Below are 22,567 nucleotides of genomic sequence, written 5' to 3'. Positions count from 1 at the left end.
GTGGGATATGGGCACTGGTGAAGGGATGGTTGTTTCAGCATTGTATAACTGAGACTTAAGCCTGAAAGCATTGTAATTTTCCACATGGTGATTCAATAAAAAAATAAAAATTAAAAAAAAAAAGAAAAGAAAAATCTCCTTGACATTGTACTTGGAAATCATTTAGTTTGGACTTAACACCAAAAGCCAACAATGAAACAAAAACAGACTACTAGGACTACTTCAAGTTCAGAGACCTCCACACAGCAAAGGGAACAACAACATTCAAAACTGAATGGGAGAAAACATATATAAATGACATCAGATTATTCTAAACATGCAAAGAGGTCCTGCAACTCAGTAACAAAAGTAAACCAAATAATCTGATTTTAAAATGAGCAATGGTCCCCCAAATAACAGTATCCCTCTAGTTGGAATCTCTCCATTGCTCATTATACCATGACGGGAGCACTTTTTTCTCAACACACCAGAGTATTTTCTCTTTCTATTTGTAGAAGTAATTTAAGTGAAAAATCTATTTTCTATGATGCTTGAAGGATGGGAATTTTTTAAGTACCTTCTAAGCCCTAAAATATTCTCAAACCCCACATGGATTTATATAGCTTTAAAAAATTTTTCTTCATGCTTTATTATCAGTAAATGTCTGGTTTGTATATTTTAGGGGGGGATGAGAGGGCATCGGTACATACCTGACTGTGCTCAGGGAGCCCTCCTGGCTCTGAGCTCAGAGATTACAAAAGGGAACATGAGCAACGCTGGGGTGGCAACTGGGCAGGTAGGCTGTATTCGAGGCAAATGCACTACCCACTGTATCTTTCCTGGCCCTGTATGCCTTTATTATATACGCCCCTCCCACTGTGTCTGTCTTCTCTCTATATATAAACTATCTATATATAATATATAAATTTTTTTGTGAGTTTTTATAGCACTATAGCACTGTCGCACTGTTATCCCGTTGCTCATCGATTTGCTTGAGCGGGCACCAGTAACATCTCCATCGTGAGACTTGTTGTTACTGTTTTTGGCATATCAAATATGACACGGGTAGCTTGCCAGGCTCTGCCATGCGGGCAGGATACTCTCAGTAGCTTGCCGGGCTCTCCAAGAGGGACAGAGGAATCAAACCCGGGTTGGCCGCATGCAAGGCAAATGCCCCACCCACTGTGCTATTGCTCCAGTCCTTGAGTTTTTATAGTCACATAAATGTTTTTCAGGTAAAGGCTTGGCGGAACAGCACAGTAAGGTGCTTGCCCTGTATGTAGCCAACCTGGGATCAAATCTTGGCACTGCCTTGATGAAACCCAAAGCACAGAGCCAGGTGTGGTCCAAAAGTAACAAAAAATTTTCAGGCCAAAAGGGTCATAGTGGAAAAAATTTAAGCCCGGTTCTTTTTTGTCTTGTTTTGTTTTGTTTTTAGGTAACACCCAGTGGTGCTCAGAGGTTACTCTTGGCTCTGTACTCGGAATTACTCCTGGCGGTGCTTGAGGGACCATATGGGATGCCAGGATCAAACCGGGTCGGCAGTGTGCAAGGCAAACGCCCTACCCGCTGTGCTATCACTCCAGCTTAAGCCCTATTCTAAACAATGTTTTCTCACGATCAATCTCCCCTCACCCCAACCCCACCCCACAAACACACTTATCCCCTTTCCTTCTTTTGTCTCTGCCATTTGTCCTTTCCTGAACACTCCTCACGTCTATTTCTGTATGTCCCAAATCTATTTAACCTACACTAAGGTCTGTGTTGCAGGAACGTAAAGGTCACAGGAAATGACCTCTCACCTATGAAAACCTATAACTACTTTTCACATGTATTATATATTTTTCTTCCATTGTTACTGGCATATTGCTTGCTTCCCACACGAGTACTGAGGTATTCAAACAAACCATTCTGAATGAATTCTATGTGGGTTTTGACACCTCCTATAAACAAGTCTGTGCAATCGATACATTTTATATAGTAAATGAACCACACATATAAAATATAAAATATATACAACTATGAAAAATTGGGCTACATTTGCCCACAGAACTTGTGAAATGAGTATAATCCTTAAATTATTTTCCTTCAGTTAACTTAATGATATCTTAATCTTTTGTTTATAATGGAAAGGAGAATTTCCAAGTCTCATATGTCTCCACTGCTTAACAAATCTATTTTGGCACTTATTTTTTCCTATATGAATTCACTTTTATATCACCATGGAAACCAATTTTCAATTAGTATTGTTAGGATCTTTAAAAATACAATTCTATTCAGCAATCCTTCAAATGTTTGGTTCAAGTCCTTTTCTCTGCACAGAGAATGGAAATCAGAGGCTTAAAGCAAGGTAAAAATATATCATCCACCTACATTTTTTAAAAGTCATTCATCAAAGTCTAATCAACAGATTGCAAGGGAGGAGTAATAAAGAGTTTTCCCCTTTTATCAGTCTTTTCTAGTTCTACTCTGGTTGCAATCTGAATGGGACAATGTATGGAGCCTGTGACCCATCTCCTTCCCACTTCTGAGGCGTCTGGCAGATGAAGAAGAACCTGAGTACTGTTCCGTGGTCCACTTAGCCCGATCACCCACAGGCTAACATTCCACACTGAAAATACTACTTTCCAACTACTACCTCGTGAGTTTTCACCACCTGGGAATACAGCTAGTTTGAGTTACACCTTGGAGAAGTACTAAGCAAGGGAAGTGATCATTTCAGCTCATAAAGCAAACATCAAGAAGACAAAATTACACTTCGAATTTCTTAAGAAAAAACTAAGACTTAAGCCTAGTGGGCAGCTTTCCCTTGCAAAACTGAGAATGTTTCCTCGGTGAGTCTCAGACGAGGGACCTGGTGTGCTGACCCCACCAAGCACGGCTCACCCGGATGCATGCAACAGGGAACTGTGGAGATGAGGCCCACAGCTTTTTACACCCTATCTGGTCCTCCTATCACTGTGGGCAACTGGATCTCTGGGAACCAACACAAATTCCTCTGTGAGGTCCCATCTGTGATCCAAAGTTCTCATGCTTCTCTTAGGGAAAAAAGGGAGGGCGGAAAACAAGAAAAGAAAGTGAGAGAGTAACACAGAGGGAGGGAGAGAGGGGTGTGTGAGTGTTTGTGTTGTCATGGGCAAACTCATTTGTTAAATTAGGGTATTGTAGAGATTTGAAATTTGAGAACCCACTGTCTCAGACCCAAGAAGAAAAATTTTGTAAGTACTCGGTCAAATTCCCGAAGAAACACTGCATGTGTGAGATGACTCCGATATACGATGTATTATTATTTTTTCCTTTTTCAATCAGTTTTACATACCTAACTCTGGCACTGGAGAGTGTAGCCTATGAGAGACTATTCAACCCCAGAACTAAGAGGACAGCGGCACCTGGAGTTCGCCAGGTGAGCTTTGCTCTCCATATTCTCTCTCAGCGAGCCTCAAACTACAGCAGAGCCATCACTACAGAAAATGCAGGTAAGTGGGACACTGAGGGGAGAGGGGAGGTGAAAAAAAATGGAGGGGTTGGGTGAGAACCGTAAAATTAACATGGCTGTTGATTCAAAAAGGTTACTCATATAATATGGACTTCTATATGCTATTCTTAATAGGAAATATCCAATTAGTGACACCCCATGTCATTAATAGGATTGGGGGGAAACAACTTTTCCAATTCATTTTTATTAATGATTTCAAATCTCCATGTTAGGAAACAAAACTTGTCACAGCACCTACTTCTATAAACATGAATGCCAACATTTAAACCCAGCTTGGTCTGGGGTTGGGGATCAAACCAAGGAGGGCCCGACACATGCAAGGCAACCGGGTGTGTTCTTAGTCAGAAAGAAAACCTACACTGTCTCCCAAAGCAGCAACTCTAGTCAGCTGACCTTGGTCAGTGTTATACCAAGGGTTTGAAATACCAAGACAGAAAGGTGGAAGGTCCATGTCTGATCTCACCGGCCAACCTTGTGAACAGAAGACTGTACCTCGCCATGCAAGGGGGACAAGGCAAGGCCATGTGCTTCCTCCCTCTGGTTTCCTGGCTGCTCTTTGATTCTAAACCTTCTCTCTACATAAGGACTTCAATACCCTACGCCGGAAGTTTCACTCTATCCGACCCCAGAACAAAATTGTTCAATAATGACACAGATAGCATCTGGGATTCTCACCTGCTTTCTCCATTTTAAAATTTTATAGGAGGCAGCACTTTGTTCAGAGAAAACATCACATAGGGCAGGAGACAATACAGCTCAGTGGAATGGTGCTTGTCTCACATATGGGAGGCCCTGGGTTCGATCCCCAGCACCATAGAAAGAAGAAGGAATACACCACACACAGGTAAGCTGATGACTAGATCAACAATGAAAACATCAGTACAGTCTCTTATTAGGAATGATCTGTCATGAGATTCCTTGCCATAAAAAAAAACAAACCTTCCAATTTGCAATATATATATATAGACAGATAGATAGATAGATAGATAGATAGATAGATACATACATACATACATACATACATACATACATATGGGCTGGAGCGATAGCACAGCGGGTAGGGTGTTTGCCTTGCATGCAGCCGACCCAAGTTTGATTCCTCCACCCCTCTCAGTAGCTATATACCCAGCAAGCTACTGAGTATACCGCCCACACGGCAGAGCCTGGCAAGCTACCCGTGGCATATTCAATATGCCAAAAACAGTAACAACAAGTCTCACAATGGAGAAGTTATTGGTGCCCGCTCGAGCAAATTGATAAGCAATGGGATGGCAGTGATATAGTGATGGATACATATATATGTATATATGTACGTATATCTATCTATCTATCTATCTATCTATCTATCTATCTATCTGTCTATCTATCTATCTATCTATCTATCTATCTATCTATCTATCTATATCTCCACTGTCTCATTCCTGACTACACTAACCACGAGATATCAGAAAATTTCTGCTCTGACCTTTAACATGTTATGGTATGATGCCAAAGGGTCTGCAAACACTCGCCTTTCTTTTTTGTTGTTACTATTTATTTATTTGATCACCATGAGATACAGTTACAAATTTTTCATGATTACACTTCAGTAATACAATGCTCAAGCACCCATCTCTCCACCAGTGCACATTTCTACCACCACTGTTCCCAGTTTCCCTCCTGCCACCCCACCCATTCCTGTGGCAGGTACTCCTTCTTTCTCTCTCTCTAATTTTGGGCGTTATGATTTGCAATACCAATACTAAGAGGCCATCATGTTTGGTCCTTAGTCTACTTTCAGCACACATTTCCCATCCCAGGTGAACTCTGCAATCATCAGTTACTTAGTGGTCCCTTCTCCATTCCAAATGCCTTTTCCCCCAGCATATGAGGCCAGCTTCCAAACCATGGACACTTGCCTTTCTTTAATGAATTTTACAATGTATTTCACAACCTGGTTTGCTGAATTAATGCCTTGTTTAATTCACAAAATACTCTACTACATATTAGGCGCAGATGTATTTCCTCTTACTTTATAAATGAGGAATGAGTCCAGTAAAATTCAGAAACTTAACCTAAGATCACACAGGTTAGAATACACTCTTATGCAGCATACTTTAAAATTTTAAGTGACATTCAAGATGCAGGCTGTTTCGAAGCCACAACTTATTGTGTCTTATTAAACCAGCAATCGGATCCCTTTCTCCTTTTCCAGCATCTCAAAACAACACAGGAGACAGCTCTATGGCCTCATTTGAGCACAGACCTCATCACCATCAGCTGTGATCTTAGGTGAACTCTGAAACTCTTTGCACAGCAATTCCTCATCCGAAACCATTGGAAAGAACAACAACAAAAAAAAAACAACATAGGAAAAACATATCAAAGAAAGTCTGGTTCACAAAAGCCATACAGTATAGTACTTGACAAATTAAAATACTGAAATAGTCAACAACTATTAGCATTAAAAATAATCCAATTCTGACTGCTTGATTAAAAATGAAAATCCATGGAACTGGAGAGATAGCTCAGTGGGAGGGTGCTTGCCCAGCACACAGCAGACCCAGGTTCAATCCCTGGCACCCCATCTGGTCCCCTGAGCACCACCAGGAGTGATCCTGAGTGCAGAGCCGGGAGTAAGCCGTGACCATGGCAGGAGTGGACCCAAAACAATGACAAAAAGGACAAAGAAAATTCAGGGGTGATCTGCTTTTTATGATTTCTCCTCAACGTTTACAATTAATTCTGCCTCTCCTTCCACATTTCTCCTGGGGGAGAGAAGCCGCGGAAACCCTCTCAGCCCTGGGACAGCCTTCATCAAAGAAAGCTCAAGACACAAACACAAATGCGATTTCCTGTGAAGTATCATGCTGACAGCCTGGCCTTTGCATTCAGGCTACTTTATGTTCTTATATGGTGAGACATAAAGAGAAAGAGAACAGCTGATCAGAACCTCAAAGTGGAAAGCACTGCGAAGCAGTTCGGCATCCCGTTCACTAGATGGCGCTGCAAGATGGCGTTTCAGGGGAAGAGACGCTTCGAGTGGGATGCAGAAGGGACACGGCATCTCTGCCCACTGCAGACTCTCCCCTTCTTACGGAAAAGCATTTTGTGAAGGGTGAATACACCTTTGTTTCAGGGCAACAGAGGTGGCACAGGGATAAATGCAATAAAGAAAACACACTTGAAGAATTTAAAATCACATGCGGTTTTACTTAAGAAAAGTTCATTCAAGCCAAGGTCTTGTCTTCTCTCTTCCCCTCCCCTCCACAGGTTTGAACATCCCTCCACAAAACACAACACAAAAATCACACGTCAAAACCCAGAGGATCAAAACTTCAAATTGCTACTCAAGGGAAATGTCCAAACTTAAATGCAAGTTTTTAAAAACAACAGCTAAAAATGAACAAAAAAAAATCAATGGTACCCAAAGAAAAGTTGCTTCTACAGAACATTAACATTTAATAAAGTTGCTTTATTACAAAGCTTTTTTTCCTGAGCAGCAAGTAGAAATGTACATGTCTGCTATTAATAATTCTTTATTTTTTTGGTTGCGGGGGTGGGGGATGGGTTCATCCCAAACAGTGCTTAGGGGGCTCAGGCCCAGTCCCAAGTGAGTACAGGTCACCTGGACCAGGGCTTCAATGCTGGGGTCTTGCGGTGTCTGACATCGCCCAGAACACCAGGGCAAAGCCCAGGGCCCCACCCAGCAATGCTCAAGGGACTATGCCCGGGATGGAACAGGGTCAGCAGGTGGCACACAAGGTACATGCTTAATCCCTGGACTACCCTGCTGTCCCTTTTCACCACTCTTTCCCACAAAAAGGCAAGAAATTAAAAACTTTGAAGAGAGTTTGTTCTAAATTCAATCATCAAATGTAATGACATTCGTGCTAAATAAACGGACTAGAGCAAGAGCTTGCCCGAGCATCAGCTCTTTCCCCTCTATGCTTTTCCTCTTCATTCTGTCACATGCCAAATTAACTGGATTCAGCACCACCCCCTGCACCTAAGGTCTCTGCTACGTGAAACACCAGTTTGACTTCCAGCATTCATTCTACTGTGTCCAGCACAAGTGTCCCTAGGGAGTGGTCACCCCTAGAGTGGTCCAAGGGCAGCACACTGCCTGCTGGCCAACCCACTCCGGACCACACTGGACCTCGCCTCACTTGAGGATCCCCTTATATCCCTGACACCCCTGAAGACACTCAGATGAGATTTGAACAGAAAAGTTCAATGCGGTATACTTCCAGCATCTGCCTCTGGCCTGCCAGATGGACACTGAAAAAGCATTTGAACTCAACACACACACACACACACACACACACACACACACACACACACACACACTGTACAAAATAATTCACTTCATTAGATGCTAATTAAACCAGAAGCAAGGGAGAATGCTCCATGCGTATTCTGCTCTCAAAGGTGAAATCCATGATTTAAGAACTCCCTGGTCCTTTAAAACAAGAGGGAAAAGTTCTGTTTCACAAAACCCCATGTGAAAATATTACTCCCTTTGCTCTGATCTTTAAATATGGAAGTCATGTTGCAGGCCAGAGGGAGAGTACAGTGGGAAAGGAGCTTGCCTATACATGGCTGACCGAGGCTCAAGTCTCAGCACTGCATACTGTCCCCTGGGCTCTGCCCAGATCCCTGAGCACAGGGCCAGAAGTTAGCCCTGAGCACCACCAGGTGTGGTTCCCAGACCAAATATATACATATAAATGTCATGTTGTCTTGTCGAACCATTCCTTTTAAAATTGTAACTTATCTTTTTCCTAAAATTCTTCCAAATACTTTAAGCTGGTTTGTGCTTTCATGGAAACATTCTTGCTTCCTGGAGCACTTTCTAATCCATCCACACCAATCTTGTTTCCAGTCCAGCAAGTAGCCTGAGAGATTTTAAACAGAGTTTCCCTGCACAAACAGCCGCAATTCACACAACCCGACCTACTTTCAAAGAGTCCGTGTATTTCTACTCTTTAAATGTAGATACAGATTCTAATCTATAATGATGTGATGAGTACAAGGTCCTCTGATGTCCCGACCTCTACTCAGGGAACACCGACCTCCTTCCATCACTGTCTGAGTCCTGAGAACAGAGTTCTCCGTAGCTGCTAAATGTTACGAATATACAAATAAACAAAGACCTGAAGTTAACACTAAACTAGTGTATCTTGTTTGCAATGTGTGTGACGCTGCAAATATCCTATTTAAATCTTCTCCAATGTACTATGAACATCTCCAGAGAAGGGATGACACAGTTAATACCCAGTGAGCGTCTGTTCATTGAACGATGATGGAAAACACTCGAGATTTCCCACACACAGTATTATAGAACCTTTTACTGAGAGACTTGCTGAGTTCCATAGAGGTGAAACATGAGCCATTCCCACACAGGAGTTTATAATTGCTTAGGAATACCAAAGAATGCTTCAAAATAAATCCAAGTGGAAAACAGTAAATAAGACAGAAACATCCAATTTTAATAGAAGTGTGTGGTATCATCGGATCTATACTGGCAGATGCTCCCAGACCCCAAAATGAAGATCCTAAAACTCTTGCCATGTTCTAAGTAAGAGCTTGGGGGAGCAACTCTTATTCTAACTTTTGCCTTTGAACCTGCGCCTGGTTCTAAAGCCCTCATAAATTCCTGAGTGATGAGAGCACCTTTTGTTCTCGAGGTGATTGTGGGTGGGCTCTGGGTGGCTCCCAGCTGGGGGCTGGTTATCAGAAAGACCAGGACGCTTGGAATTTTCAGCTCCACCACAGAGAGGGGAGAGGGGCTACAAAGTTAATGATTGCTCATGGGTAAGTGAGAAGGCTTCCACCAAATCCTGGTGGTACAAGGTTCAGGGAACAAGCAAGTGGGTGAACACATCCGAGCTTGGAGGGTGACACACCTCAATTCCACGGGCTCCCATGTCAGCGCCCTCCCAGACTTCACCCCCCTGTCACTTCCTGTCCCGTCAAGATCCTTTAATGAACTGGTAAGGCCAAGTGCTTTACTAAGTTCCAAGAATGGCTCTAGAGAATTAATCTGACTGGAGGAAGGTATCTTGAGAACTTCCAATTTGTTGGGAAATCAAAATGGTTGGTAACTTGGGGACTCCCCCCGCCCCCCCCCAACACACATTGCATCAAGGTGCTTTGGAAGTGGTGTGGAGGGGTCTGGGCATTCAGCTCAGGAATATCCAGCTACTCTTCGGACAAGGAAGTAGAACCAGGAAGGGGAACCACGAGTTGCAGCAAGGAGTTGCAGGAAGGAGAAGCAAGAGCTCAGTGCAATAGCAGGGGGAACTCTCGGGGAGACCTGGGCTTTCCCACCCCACCTTGCACAACCACGGCAAGACAGGAAACACATCTGAGTCCATCTAATCCAAAAAGTGCACCTGGACAATTAAAAAAAAAAAAGAGAGAGTGCCCTAAAGATAGAGTCAGGAGTAAGCTCTATTACTCCCCACCAAAAAAAATAAAGATAATTTAAACAAAATAAGGCATATCTAAGCTATAAGTGAGCTCAGGGATATAGGTGATAAGGAGTTGGCATCTTTTTTTTTTTTTTAATTTAATTCCTCATTGTTGGTGTATGCTGCAATAATATGTGAAGACATAAATGTTCTCTCTTTGCAAAGGAAACACTTGGAGCCTCTGTAAAAGGTAAAGCAGCAAGTTATGCCAGTGGGCAAAAAATAAGAGTTTTCCGAGTAAAAGAAACATTAGCACTGTAGCACTGTCATCCCGTTGCTCACTGATTTGCTCAAGTGGGCACCAGTAACGTCTCCATTGTGAGCCTTGTTACTGTTTTTGGCATATTGAATATGCCATGGGTAGCCGGCCAGGCTCTGCCATGTGGGCGGAATACTCTCGGTAGCTTGCTGGGCTCTCCGAGAGGGGCGGAGGAATCGAACCCGGGTTGGCCACATGCAAGGAAAATGCCCTACCTGCTGTGCTATAGCTCCAGTTACTGAGGTGAGACCTCTACACTGAAGAATTAGCAGAGGCAACTGGGTGCAGAACACTGAATCGTACTGGAAGAAAAAGGCCAGGCAGGTTAGAGCCAGATCCTATAAATCACTACGGGCAGTTTGAAGGGCTTGGCCTTTGACTATGAAGAGAAGCAACTCGAGCATTTTGGAAGAGTGACATGATACGACCTACATTTGACAAGGATCATTCATCCTTACTGTGGTATCAACTGTATCAAATCCCCCTAAAATAACAATACCTTAGCCTCAGGTGAGAGCAAACAGGTCTGGGCAGATTCTGGACTGATTCTAAAAACAGAATCAAGAATTTTGTTGATGGCCTGAATGTAATGAATTCTAGAAAGAAAGGTGGTAGAGAGGGAGAGATAGAGGGAGAGGGAGGGAGGGGAGAGGTCCAAGATAATCCAAAATCTGAGAAATGGAAAAGACAGAACTGCTGTTTATAAGATGGAAAAGATGATGTTAGGAGCATGTCTGAGGGGAAACTGCTCTAGGCAAGCTAGAACTGGGATCCTTATTGGGAACCCGGGTACCCGATACTTTGCATGCAATGGCAAAAGAAGTCAGCTGGATTTACAACACAAAAACTCAAGTCAAAGAACATTAAAATCTGCCTTTCAATTATTATATAGTAATGATATTACTGGCCCAAGTCTTTTAGATCTAAGTTATAAGCGTGCATTTAGTCTAAAATTGAGAATGGATTAAGAATCTATAACATATAGAATTAAAAATAATCATTTAATTTTATAACTTGAAAGATAATTTTGTCTAGGTTTTAAAATTTTAGCGACTGGTTGATATCCTTTAGGCCACAATCCTACCGAGGTGATAAAATTTTGATGTTTACGGATGTTACAAATAAAAACACAAGGAAAAAATACTGCTAAGACTAGAGTGAATAAAGAAGACTTGTCACTGCAAAATCTCCCACTTCCAGATGCTCAGTCAGGAAACATCAAAAGGCAACACTTCAGCAAGTCAACTGACTGCAGGAGTAACTGACGGAGACAGAAGAGAGATGCCAATCGCAGAGCTCGTGACAGATCCCAGACCTAAGCTTCCTGCTTACTTCGCAAGACATGCTTTGACTCATGTATTAAAGACAAGAGAAGCATTTGTGGAATATAAAGTAATGCAATAGGAGACTAACACCCAAGGATAGTAGAGATAAGGGCCAGGAGGATTGCTCCACGGCTTGGAAGCCGGTCTCACGTGCTGGGGGAAAGGGCGGATGGGATAGCAAAGGGACCACTAAGTAAGTGATGGTTGGAGGGCTCGCTCAGGATGGGAGATGCGTGCTGAAAGTAGACTATGGATCAAACATGATGGCCGCTTAGTACCTGTATTGCAAACCATAACACCCAAAGGGAGAAATCGAGTAAGAGGGAATGTGCTGCCACAGAGGCAGGGGATGGGAAGGGGTGGGGGTGGTGGGAGGGATACTGGGAACATTGGTGATGGAGAATGGGCACTGGTGGAGAGATGGGTACTTGAACACTGTATGACTGAAATGTAATCACGAAAGTTTGTTAGTCTGTAACTGTATCTCACAGTGATTCATGAAATAAAATTAAAAATAAGAACAAGAAGGCCAAGGATGTGGCTCAGTGGTAAAGTGCTTGCTTTGTATGCATGACTCCTGGGCTCAATCCCTGCACTGCAAAAAAAAAAAAAAAATTAGAAGAAAGTCAGGAAGGGGGAAGATTCTGGACTGATGGAAGAATAGGAAGCACCAACCAAGACTCCACCCTCTCCCACCTGGAGATTCTGCACTGGCAGAATCTCTCTGATGTGATTATTTTATAACTACGGAGTCACCTAAAGAGTGGCAACTTCTGAGAGAAGGCATACCTGGTAAGGTACAGATAATTTTGATCAATTTTAGCTCTTAGCTCAGAAGCAGCTACCCCTGACCAAAGCCTGAGCATGTGAGTCAACTGTGCAGATATTCGAGGAGCACTTGATGTGAGCCAGAATGGGCAAAGGAGATCCTGTCCTCCAAATATCAGGGCTGTATCTTTTGACCATGGACTTGATAGTAACTGGAAGCCATGTGAAGAAATAAAGACCTCAACAAAGGAACATACATACTTACATAATGACGAAATTGTATGTCTTTAACAATCTAAAGTCACACAGACCAAACTCTGAGGAAGGAAGATTTAGGCACTTTAAAAACCCAACTATATGCATGCTACCTCAAAGAACACTCTCTTTGGAATGATTTGTTCTAAATCAAATTTGGAACAAGTAAATTATAAAGTTTCTAATACTGAGCAAAAACAATTACCAAATCTAGAAATGGGCAAACGACTTGACCATAATGTAGACATTTCTTCAAAGCAGAGATAAAAATGGACACTAAGTACATGAAAAGATTCTCAACACATCGGTAGGGAAATAAAAATCTCATTGTACTCATTAGTTTGACCAAAATTCCCCAAGGGGCATGAGGGAAAGTCATCTCTTACAAATGGTTGTGTTTTTTTTGTTTTTGTTTTTGTTTTGCTTTTTGGGTCACACCCAGCAATGCACAGGGGTTTCTCCTGGTTCTTCACTCAGGAATCACTACTGGCGGTGCTCAGGGGACCATATGGGATGCTGGGATTCAAACCCGGGTTGGCCGAGTGCAAGCCCTACCCGCTGTGCTATCGCTCCAGCCCCTCTTACAAATGTTTGATTCTGAGTTTTGATATTTTGATATTCTGAGTGTTGATATTTTGTATTTTTCCTACGCCATCAATAGTCCATGACCTCTTTACTCGTAGAAACAGAGGCTGCAAATCTCAGCAGAATGGAGAATGAGGAATCAAGGGGTGGCAGTGGGACTGGCACTCTTCTGTGTTACTCACAGTGACTCACTGGCAAATCTTTGCCTCCCATCACCACCAGGTGAGCTCTGCTGCCCACGGGTCTTAGCTCCAAAGGGAGGAACACCAGGAGGCAGCCCAAGGCCTCCACAGAGCTGAACGCTAACACTGCTGCCCGACCACTGTGGGCTCCTCTTGTGTCCGTGAGGAACGGGGCTGTCTGGGTGACTGATCCTGACCATCAAGGGGAAAGTGGGCAGCTACTCCTCTGGGCGGCTGAGCGCAGAGGGTCCTCAGGGCATCTCTCAGTATCACCTCGGCCTGCCTCTCAGTGTAATGGAAAAGTGCTGGAGCGCTTGAATGCTTTTTGGTTTTACAAAATAGAAGCCGTCGTGTCCAGCAGAAATGCCATCCGGCTATTTCCTTATTCGGAGATTAATTATGATTTAAGGAGTATGAAGAGACAAAAGGTGGACTGGGAAGTTAATTTTTTTTGTGTCAAGATTTGGTAAAGCGTTATTCTAGATATTCTGTGATGCTATTTTTTTTTAAGGATGTTTTTAGTGAAACTGCGAAAGATGTGAGGGGAGTGAAAGAGATGAAGTCCATGTTTGTTTGTTTGTTTGTTTGTTTTTGCTTTTTGGGTCACACCCGGCAATGCACAGGGGTCATTCCTGGCTCATGCACTCAGGGATTACCCCTGGCGGTGCTCAGGGGACCATATGGGATGCTGGGATTCGAACCCGGGTTGGCCGCGTGCAAGGCAAACGCCCTACCCGCTGTGCTATCACTCCAGCCCCAAGATGAAGTCCATGTTTAAGGGAGAACACAGGTTTCCCCCGGTGGGAAAAGCAAGCGCAGAGACAGAGAGAGAAGCAAGCGAGATGTGTGTTCCAGGGAGGACGCGGACCTGAAGAGCAAGCCTGTGGTGCTATTGTTTTAAATAATGTTTAAATGAAGTTAAAACTTAACTAAGTAGATGCTAAGTCGGTGTGTCATGCCACAATATGAGCAGGCCTCATCCCACAGCTGACAGCCTTCATAGGAAAAATAAATAAAAGGAGAGGACCACCCAGGAAGCAAAGGGAATTCTGTCAGCAACTAGACTGACTTCAGAGTCAGGTTCCGGCACCAGCTCATTCCGCCGTCTTCAGTCTACTCTGGACTCAACACCCATGTAAAGTCTTACCAAGAACCGAGTCATATGAACAAGTTTTGTTTTCGAGCCACACCCAGGGGTTATTTCTGGCTCTGAACTCAGGAACTGCTCCTTGTGGTGCTCAGGGGACCATATGGGATGCTGGGAATAAAACCTGGGTTGGCCGAGGCTGTGTGCAAGGCACACGCACTCACCACTGTACTATCACTCCAGCCCCTGAACGAATTCTTGACCCCCCCTCACCCCCCGACACAAACACACATTCAGTTTCAGTGGAGGACCCTTAAGAGAGCAGTTATATTTAAAAGTAATAGAGCAGAGCTCCTTTTAGGAATGACTGATGGGAACTGAAGTATAACAATACTGAAGCACTGAGCCACTGACGCGCGCACGACCAGACTGGCAGAGCTCTGTCTAAGAGAAGAGACTAAACTCCAGTACTCTGGCTGGTAGTCAGTTACTCCAGGAGTTAAAAAACCTCAATGTCACTCCTTTTCACACCATCTGAAGAATTCCATACAACCCAAACATTAAAATCAAAATTATGAACTTTTGTGGGGAGGGGGAATAGGACATCTCTCAGAGCAATAAAGAATCTCTTCAAGCTGGAAGGCCTGTTTACAGCAGGGCTCCATAAACTACACAAACAATGCTTTGCTTTACCTATAACACCCAAAAGGAGAGAGAGTAAGAGAGAATGTGCCTGCCACAGAGGCAGGGGGTGGGAAGGGGTGGAGGTGGCGGGAGAGATTCTAGGAACATTGGTGGTGGAGAACGGGCACTGGTGGAGGGATGGGTGCAGGAACATTGTATGACTGAAATAATCATCAGAGTTTGTAAGTCTGTAACAGTATCTCACAGTGACTCATTAAAATAAAATTTAAAAAAAAACAATGCTTTGCTTTAAAAGCAGCCTAAAGGTGGTGAGAAAACATACCAGAATGTGGGAGAAGATGTTTTTTTAAGCTTCTATTCAGTAACAATAAAAAGACTGGATATAACATGAAAGGACTAAATTGAAATATAGAGAGCGTGCTCAGGCATAGATAAGATGAATAGGTCAGATCAAAAGATCCCATCATATGAAACTTCTATAGATAAAAAAATGCATGCACATCTACTAAAACAACATGAGCCAAAGTTTTACAAAAAATAGGGGCCGGAGTACAAAATAAGCATCTGAACACATGTTGAGCTACATGAAAAATCAAGAGACTGCAAATTAAAATATACTGAGAGATTTGCACCTCTATCATACTGGCAGAAATTAACAAGTGTTGGGCGGAAAAGACAGCCCAGCGGTACATGCATGCACACAGGAGGTCTGGGTTCGATGCTGGCAGAGCAGGAGCCCGAGGGCACTACCAGGAGCAACCTCAAGCACAGAGCTGTTGAGTGGCTGCTGAGCACCATCAGGTGTGGTCACAGAATGAAACAAATTAACACGTGTCAAGCACAACAACAAATTAACAAGTGTCAGAGCTGGGGATGTGGCTCAGTGGGGGGCACTTGCTCTGCCTGCATTAGGTTCCGGGCTCCATCCTTGAGACTGCAAAATAAATAAGCAAGACAGTGTCCCAACATCCCGAGATGGGAAAGATGCAGAACCACTGTCATTCTTCACTGTTGCTAGTGGGAAAACAAACATGTCATCGCTTTTTAAGAGCAGTGAAAGTGTGCACATGGGCGCACCAGAAGCCTGAAATCCCACTCCACTCCCGTGAAGAGCCCCCCCACACAAATAAGCCAGGGACACTTTCAAGCAGTCCAGAAAGTGACACACCAACCCAAGTTTCAAACAACCAGGATGCATCATGCTTTGGGGTAATGCACAGAAATGAGAAAAGTGAATGAGTGAGCGGCGCAGACCTATAGGAACACATTTCAGAAGGTCACACGGCGGGAGAAAGCAAGACACACCGGGGCTGCACTCCCCGTCCCCCTGATGCTTTTTCCAGGCTCTTATCTTCTTGGCGATGCTCTATGCTGGCTTTTGCTGTTGTTCAGTAACACAGCCAGAGCACCTGAAGCAATCCCAGCTACATAATACCTTCTCAGGGAATATTTCTTGAACGTGTTAGTGTAATGAAGCTATATAAACACTGACATAGTTAGGGATGCATCAGATAAGAAAACTACAAAAACAAATGGAATGGAATGAAAATTACAAAAGGAACCTCTTAGTCCATGAGGCGGGGAAGGAAAAGGCCACACAGGACAGAGGAAACTTCTCTCTCTGCACTGAGCGTGAAATATACATGGGAAGGTGCACGTGTGTATAGGTGTATGTTCTTTAGTTTATACATATAAACTATGTTTTAATTTTCATCATCATCATTGTCATCACTGTCATCCCGTTGCTCATTGATTTGCTTGAGTGGGCACCAGTAACGTCTTCATTGTGACACTTGTTGTTACTGTGTTTGGCATATCGAATACGCCACGGGTAGCTTGCCAGGCTCTGCTGTGTGGGCGAGATACTCTCGGTAGCTTGCCGGGCTCTCCGAGAGGGGCGGAGGAACCAATCCCGGGTCAGCCTCGTGCAAGGCAAACGCCCTTCTCGCAGTGCTATCACTCCAGCCCAATTTTCATACACACACATATATGTATATAAACTCTGAGAGTAAAACCCCACTCACATTTCTCCCTTCTCCCTGACTCCGACTCACCCCTCTCTATCATCATCCAAGATCCAGGTAACAACTAGAATATTTCATAGGACAGGACAACCTGACCTAGGAAACTGGTGGGAAATCTGAGATTTACACCAATTCTACTGTACTATTTTCACTTAAATGGAATCCTTGACACCAAGTAGGGACTAGTCTACAGAGAAAAAATGATATTTTTTGTATTACCCAGTCAGACACCAACAGGAAAAAGCCCACCACCACAAACCCCAAAACAACTGCTAAGTGTCACCTATCAGGTGACTGATCTCTGCTCAGTATGTCAGAAGGATTTCGCGCCTACCTGGATACTGCCGAACTCCACGTTCTCGTAATGGAAATGTGCACACTCAGCCATCTTCGGAAAATGGCCTTTGGTGAACGGCAACCTGAAGCACAGGACAGGGAATTAATTCGTGAGATCCGAGATACATGCAGAGTCAAAAACTACGGCGGCTCAGGGGGGATACACAGCGGGTTTATAAGCTCATGCAAACAAAACTACTGAAGAAGCGCATGCGCACAGGACACACTGACGCACACAAACCTTTTCCAAATACACTGGGCCAAAGGAATACTACACTTAGTGCACAAGTCAAAACCAAAAAAATAAGTAAATGAAAAAAAAATTTTTTAAGCATCATTCTACTCTTCTAGTCCTGATCCAAGTCTATGGCAATAGAAAAATTCTATTTTGAGTGACTTTTAGGGAACCTGAGTGTGAACAGCCAGCTTCTAGATGGAAGCAGTATTCCCACCACAAGATACAGAGCCTGGTGTTACCTGTGGATGTTGTCGCAGCCCAGCAGTCCTGGATTCGGGGGTCTGAATGCAGAACGAACAATTTTTTATCCTCATCTTTTCTTTCTCCACAATAAACCACAACTAGCTTATCCTCTACCAGATTAAACAAAAAGATGTTTTCCTCTTTACAACTGCAATGTGTGTGTGTATGTGTGTGTGTGTGTGTGTGTGTGTGTGTGTGTGTGTGTGTGTGTGTATATATATACATCTTTAGATATTTCACTAACGGTCAGCTACTAGCATCTATTTTAACCTTTCTTACAGGGTCTAAGTCAGATGACAAAGTGGAATTTCCTAAAGGCAGGGAGAGCACAGAGTCATGGTTCCAAGAAACAGACTTGAGCTGTTCCGTTTCAACAGATACTTGAAACAAATACAAAATAGACAACGACACAGTTGTTTTGAGAACGAAAATGCAGTACATTTTCTGACACGCCAACGAACTCTAGGCCTCTTGCACGAATTACAGAATTATCATCAAAAGCTTAATCGATTCAAATATGTGGCTAATAATATGGATCCAGCTAAAAGCCTTCTTTTTTTTTTTTTTAAGGGACTTAAGGAATTGATTTGTACTGACGAGAATTTGGGCAGGACCCATCACAAAACCCCAACTCACTTTTTCACGTGTTTGACCTTCATGCTGGCAGTGGTGCTGCATGTCTTCAGAGAAAGGTCTCCTGGAATCTCCGGCACGTCCGCTCCTCTCGCCTTCGAAAACATCAAGGACAAGAGATTGATGACCAGTCCTTGAGGGGAATGCTTTAAGGCCCAGGCTCAAGTGAGCAGTCCGGAGAGACAGGACAGTGAGTCGGGCGTCTGCCTTGCAAGAGTCCAACCCTCACCTTCTCAGCACCACCTATATAGTCCCCAGAGCACGGCCAGGAGTGACCCCTGGGCAGCAGAGAGCCAGTAGAAAACCTAAGCACCACTGGGTGTGGCCCAAAAACAACAACAGCAATAACAACAACAAAACCAGAGTAAAAGTTAGCTAAAATGATTCTACTGACCCAGCAACAATTAGAGTTCATTTTCATCTAATATATTCACCTAGCATTATCTTCTGAAAGTCGTAACTTAATTGACTCTAATTGTTGAGAATGAGGAAAAATAGTCACCAAAATATTTAACTACTATAAAGGGAAAATTCTTCTGTGAAAACAGGAACTCAGGGCTGAAGTGATAGTACGGTGGGGAGGGCGCTGGCCTAGCATGCAGCTGACTGGGGTTCGATCCCCAGCATCCCACAGGGGCCTCTGAGCACCGCCAAGAGTGACTCCTGAGTGCAGAGCCAGGAGCAACCTCTGAGCATCGATGGGTGAGCCCCGCCTCCCCCTCAAAAAAAGAAAAACAGGAATTCATGCATGAAAGAAATCATGAAAGAGCATTATAAGCAATAAAATTTCAAAGCAACAAATACATGATGCATCTCGGCACAAGCTAAAATCTTCCCTGGGAATTGTGGAAATAAAATAACCTTGTTTACAATGATTAATAAAAGTGAAAATGGTGATGTGAACATAATTAGGAGATTATGACATGCATTTATCACACTGAAATTTCAAAGGGATATATGTAACACTTTCAACTCAGAATACTGATCTTTAATTTCAGTGACACATTTTACTGTATTATTTTTTTTTAAAAAAAAAGACAAGAAACTGGAGGGGGGGGGGAGAGAGAGAGAGAGAGAGAGAAAGCTTGGCAGCCTGCATGTGGGAGGACCAGGTTCCATCCCTAGCAACACACGGCATCCCTGAGCTGTGCCGAGTGTGGCCCTAACCAAAAAATAAATATAAATGAAATGAGAGCAGAAGCTGGAAACTCAGCAGGGTTTTTATACTCTGGACAAATATATAGGAAATTAAAATACCTCCTTAAAAAACACATATGCCATATTATCTAAGCTCTGTGACCAAAAATTAAATGGAATTATTATAACCAATGTCACAATAAACAAGAGGGAAGCATAGGATGGGATGAGCTGTTGAACTGAGTTTGTGACGATTCACAACTTCAACTACCTTTTTTTTTTTTTTTGCTCTTTGGGTCACAACCCGGCGATGCACAGGGGTCACTCCTGGAGGTGCTCAGGGGACCATATGAGACACTGGGAATCAAACCCAGGTCGACTGCGTACAAGGCAAACGCCCTACCCGCTGTACTATCACTCCAGCCTCTCAACTACCATTTTTTAAATGCTGCTTTATCTCTGAAAAAAAAAAAAGGCCCCAAAAGTTGGATAAGTGTTAAATATCATGACTTTTCAAAGCTATATGGCAATGATGCTTGAGCACATAAAAATAGCCTGTTGGTATATGTCACTGGCGTTCACTGCAGCCCCTTTGTGTTTTAAGGCTTTTGTCTTTAACAAAGTTAGACTTGCTACAGTTAACAGTTAATAGAGTTGCTAAGAGTTCATGAGTACTTGAGTATTTTTCAAGAGCTATTCTTTCTTCTTGAATCAAGATGATTTTAAGATCAACTCCTTCTAGAAGAAATAAGTCTTCTAAAGAGAAGGAAAAAAATGACTTTTTTTTTTTAGTGACAGAATCAAAGCCATTCTATTTTATAATTACCAGATAGAGGTATGGAGAATTTTTTATACATCTAACTTATACTCTGCCTTAAGAGTTATTTCATAATCTACGTATTATTTCACCATTAAATTCACATTCATCATCATCAATTTTTCCCCTCCCTGCTAGGGGAAAAAAATTAAAAAAAAAACAAAACAAGAAATAACTTGTTAAGGAAAATGAGAGGATAGCTTAGAAAGAGCCACTTTAACTTTTTCCACTCATGACCTCTTGGGAAAGTGCTGCTACAAAGCCTGGATTTCTGGCACAGATGATTTGGAATTTGGGGGTACTGTGCACTCTGAAATCTTTCACTCCTGCAAAACTTTTCCTGTCCCATGTTCAGTGAGGTGACCCTCAGTGGCTGTTTGCCCTGGGTTAAAAAGCTAGAACCTAGAAGTGGGGTTCACAAATTTTTTCTTAAAGGGCCTGATAGTAAATATTTTAAGAGTTGTGGGTCGCACTGCCTTTGCCACCCTCAACTGGGCATCAGAGCAGAAAAGACAGTAAATGTCTGGGCACAGCCACGCTACGTGAGTAGTTGACTTGTGAAAGCAAGCAGCCAGGAAGTGGAATTCTGTCAACCCTTCACCCACAACAATGATGCAAGAGAGGTCTCCATCTACCTTCTATTTCCTGCTGTCCAAACTGCTGCATCATCTATTTTTCTTTTTGGCATTTTTTCCCCCATGTTTTTAAATTCAAGGGCTATGATTTACAAAGTTATTGACAGTTGAGTGCTAGGCATACGATATTTCAACACCAATCCTACCACCTGTGTCAGCCTCCCTCCATTCGTGTCCTCATATTCCCACCCCCTCCTCGCCTGCCAACCTGACAGCCACACTCCAGTTTCAGTGGTTACAGCCTAGATCTGTGTTCAGTGATGCTGGGTCCCTATTTGGGATCTGTGGCTGTACCACTCTCCCGTATCACCGGTATAACTGACACCCTGATGCCAGTTCACCCATTACTTCCCGTCCTCATCTATCCACCACCCCACCCCCCACTCCCCACTGATTTCTTTCTCGGTCTTTGTCCTCTCTAAACTCTGGGGCCAAGGGTGATGGAGACATGCCCCTTTGATGTGGTGAAAAAGGAACTCTCAGCCACTGTTGGTGGGAATGTTGTCTGGTGCAACCCCTGTGGAAAACAGTATGGAGAGTTTTCAGTAAACTTAGAATTGAACTATCAGATGACCCGGCAATTCCACTTCTGGGCACTACTCCGGGACATAAAAACACTCTCTCCAAGGGCATATGCAAACCATTACTCATTGCTGCATCGTCCTTAAAGAAGTATTTTAAGTCTCAAGAGGGGCCAGAGATACAGTACAGAGGTTAATACTCTTGCCATGTATGTGGCCAACCCAGGTTCGATCCCCAGTGCCACGTCTGGCTTCCTGAGCCCCACAAGAGTGATCCCCTGAGCACAGATGGCTGTTGCCCAAAACCCCTCGGTCCCCCAAAAGGCCAGTCACCATCGCCTCATGCACCTCATGTTTCTAACAGGCTTTTGACTTTTGGTGAGTTTGAGAATTTGCTACTCTCATTTTTCCATGAATAATAATAGAAAACAAATAACTTTGCAATGTTTAGCTATATCAAATACAAGTGCAAAGATAACTAATAATTGTAGCACTGTAACAGTCATCCCAATGTTCATCGATTTGCTCGATAACCAATAATTAAAAGTAAATAATATATACCTAAGTACCAAAAAAAAGATGGTCTTTTGCTCCCTTTCAACTGAAAGTACTTCTCACAATAGAATACAATAATAACCTAAATCACAATGTCTAACCAAAATATTGTGATTTTTTTTTAATCCTCTAAGATACTTGGGCACCAAAATTTACTTGATATAAACAAGCTTGCTTATTTTTTATTCTTATTTAATATTCCTAATAAAGTGTTTTTTACTACTTATCCATTCTTTGCTCATAAACTGACTTAAAATATTTTAAAAATTAAAAAGAATTCTTTGGACATAGTTTGATAAGCAATGATGACTATTTGATAGCTTGAAATAACTTTTTTTTTAATTAAACATTTTTATTTTATTGGGGCTGGAGCTATATCAGCGTTTGCCTTG

At 42.9% G+C, this 22,567-nt stretch overlaps 1 protein-coding gene across 5 annotated transcripts in view; it reads right to left on the bottom strand.

Moving 5' to 3' along the window:
- Window positions 1-22,567, bottom strand: part of ARHGAP32 (Rho GTPase activating protein 32) — a 259,745-nt gene that overhangs the window by 104,984 nt on the left and 132,194 nt on the right. For 4 of the 5 annotated variants that reach the window (XM_055133619.1, XM_055133617.1, XM_055133620.1 and 1 more), the window contains 3 exons: window positions 18,514-18,605; window positions 17,874-17,915; window positions 17,395-17,479 (listed from right to left, as the gene is read on the bottom strand). In XM_055133619.1, coding sequence (XP_054989594.1) covers window positions 17,395-17,479; window positions 17,874-17,915; window positions 18,514-18,605 — 219 coding nt within the window. The remainder of the gene's footprint in view (window positions 1-17,394; window positions 17,480-17,873; window positions 17,916-18,513; window positions 18,606-22,567) is intronic. The other variant, XM_055133621.1, reaches the window with a different exon arrangement.

The sequence above is a fragment of the Sorex araneus genome, chromosome 3 (assembly GCF_027595985.1).
Source record: "Sorex araneus isolate mSorAra2 chromosome 3, mSorAra2.pri, whole genome shotgun sequence".
Lineage (NCBI taxonomy): Eukaryota > Metazoa > Chordata > Mammalia > Eulipotyphla > Soricidae > Sorex > Sorex araneus.
The sequence above is the reverse complement of the archived record's forward strand: the minus strand, read 5'-3'. Positions and strand labels throughout refer to the sequence as shown.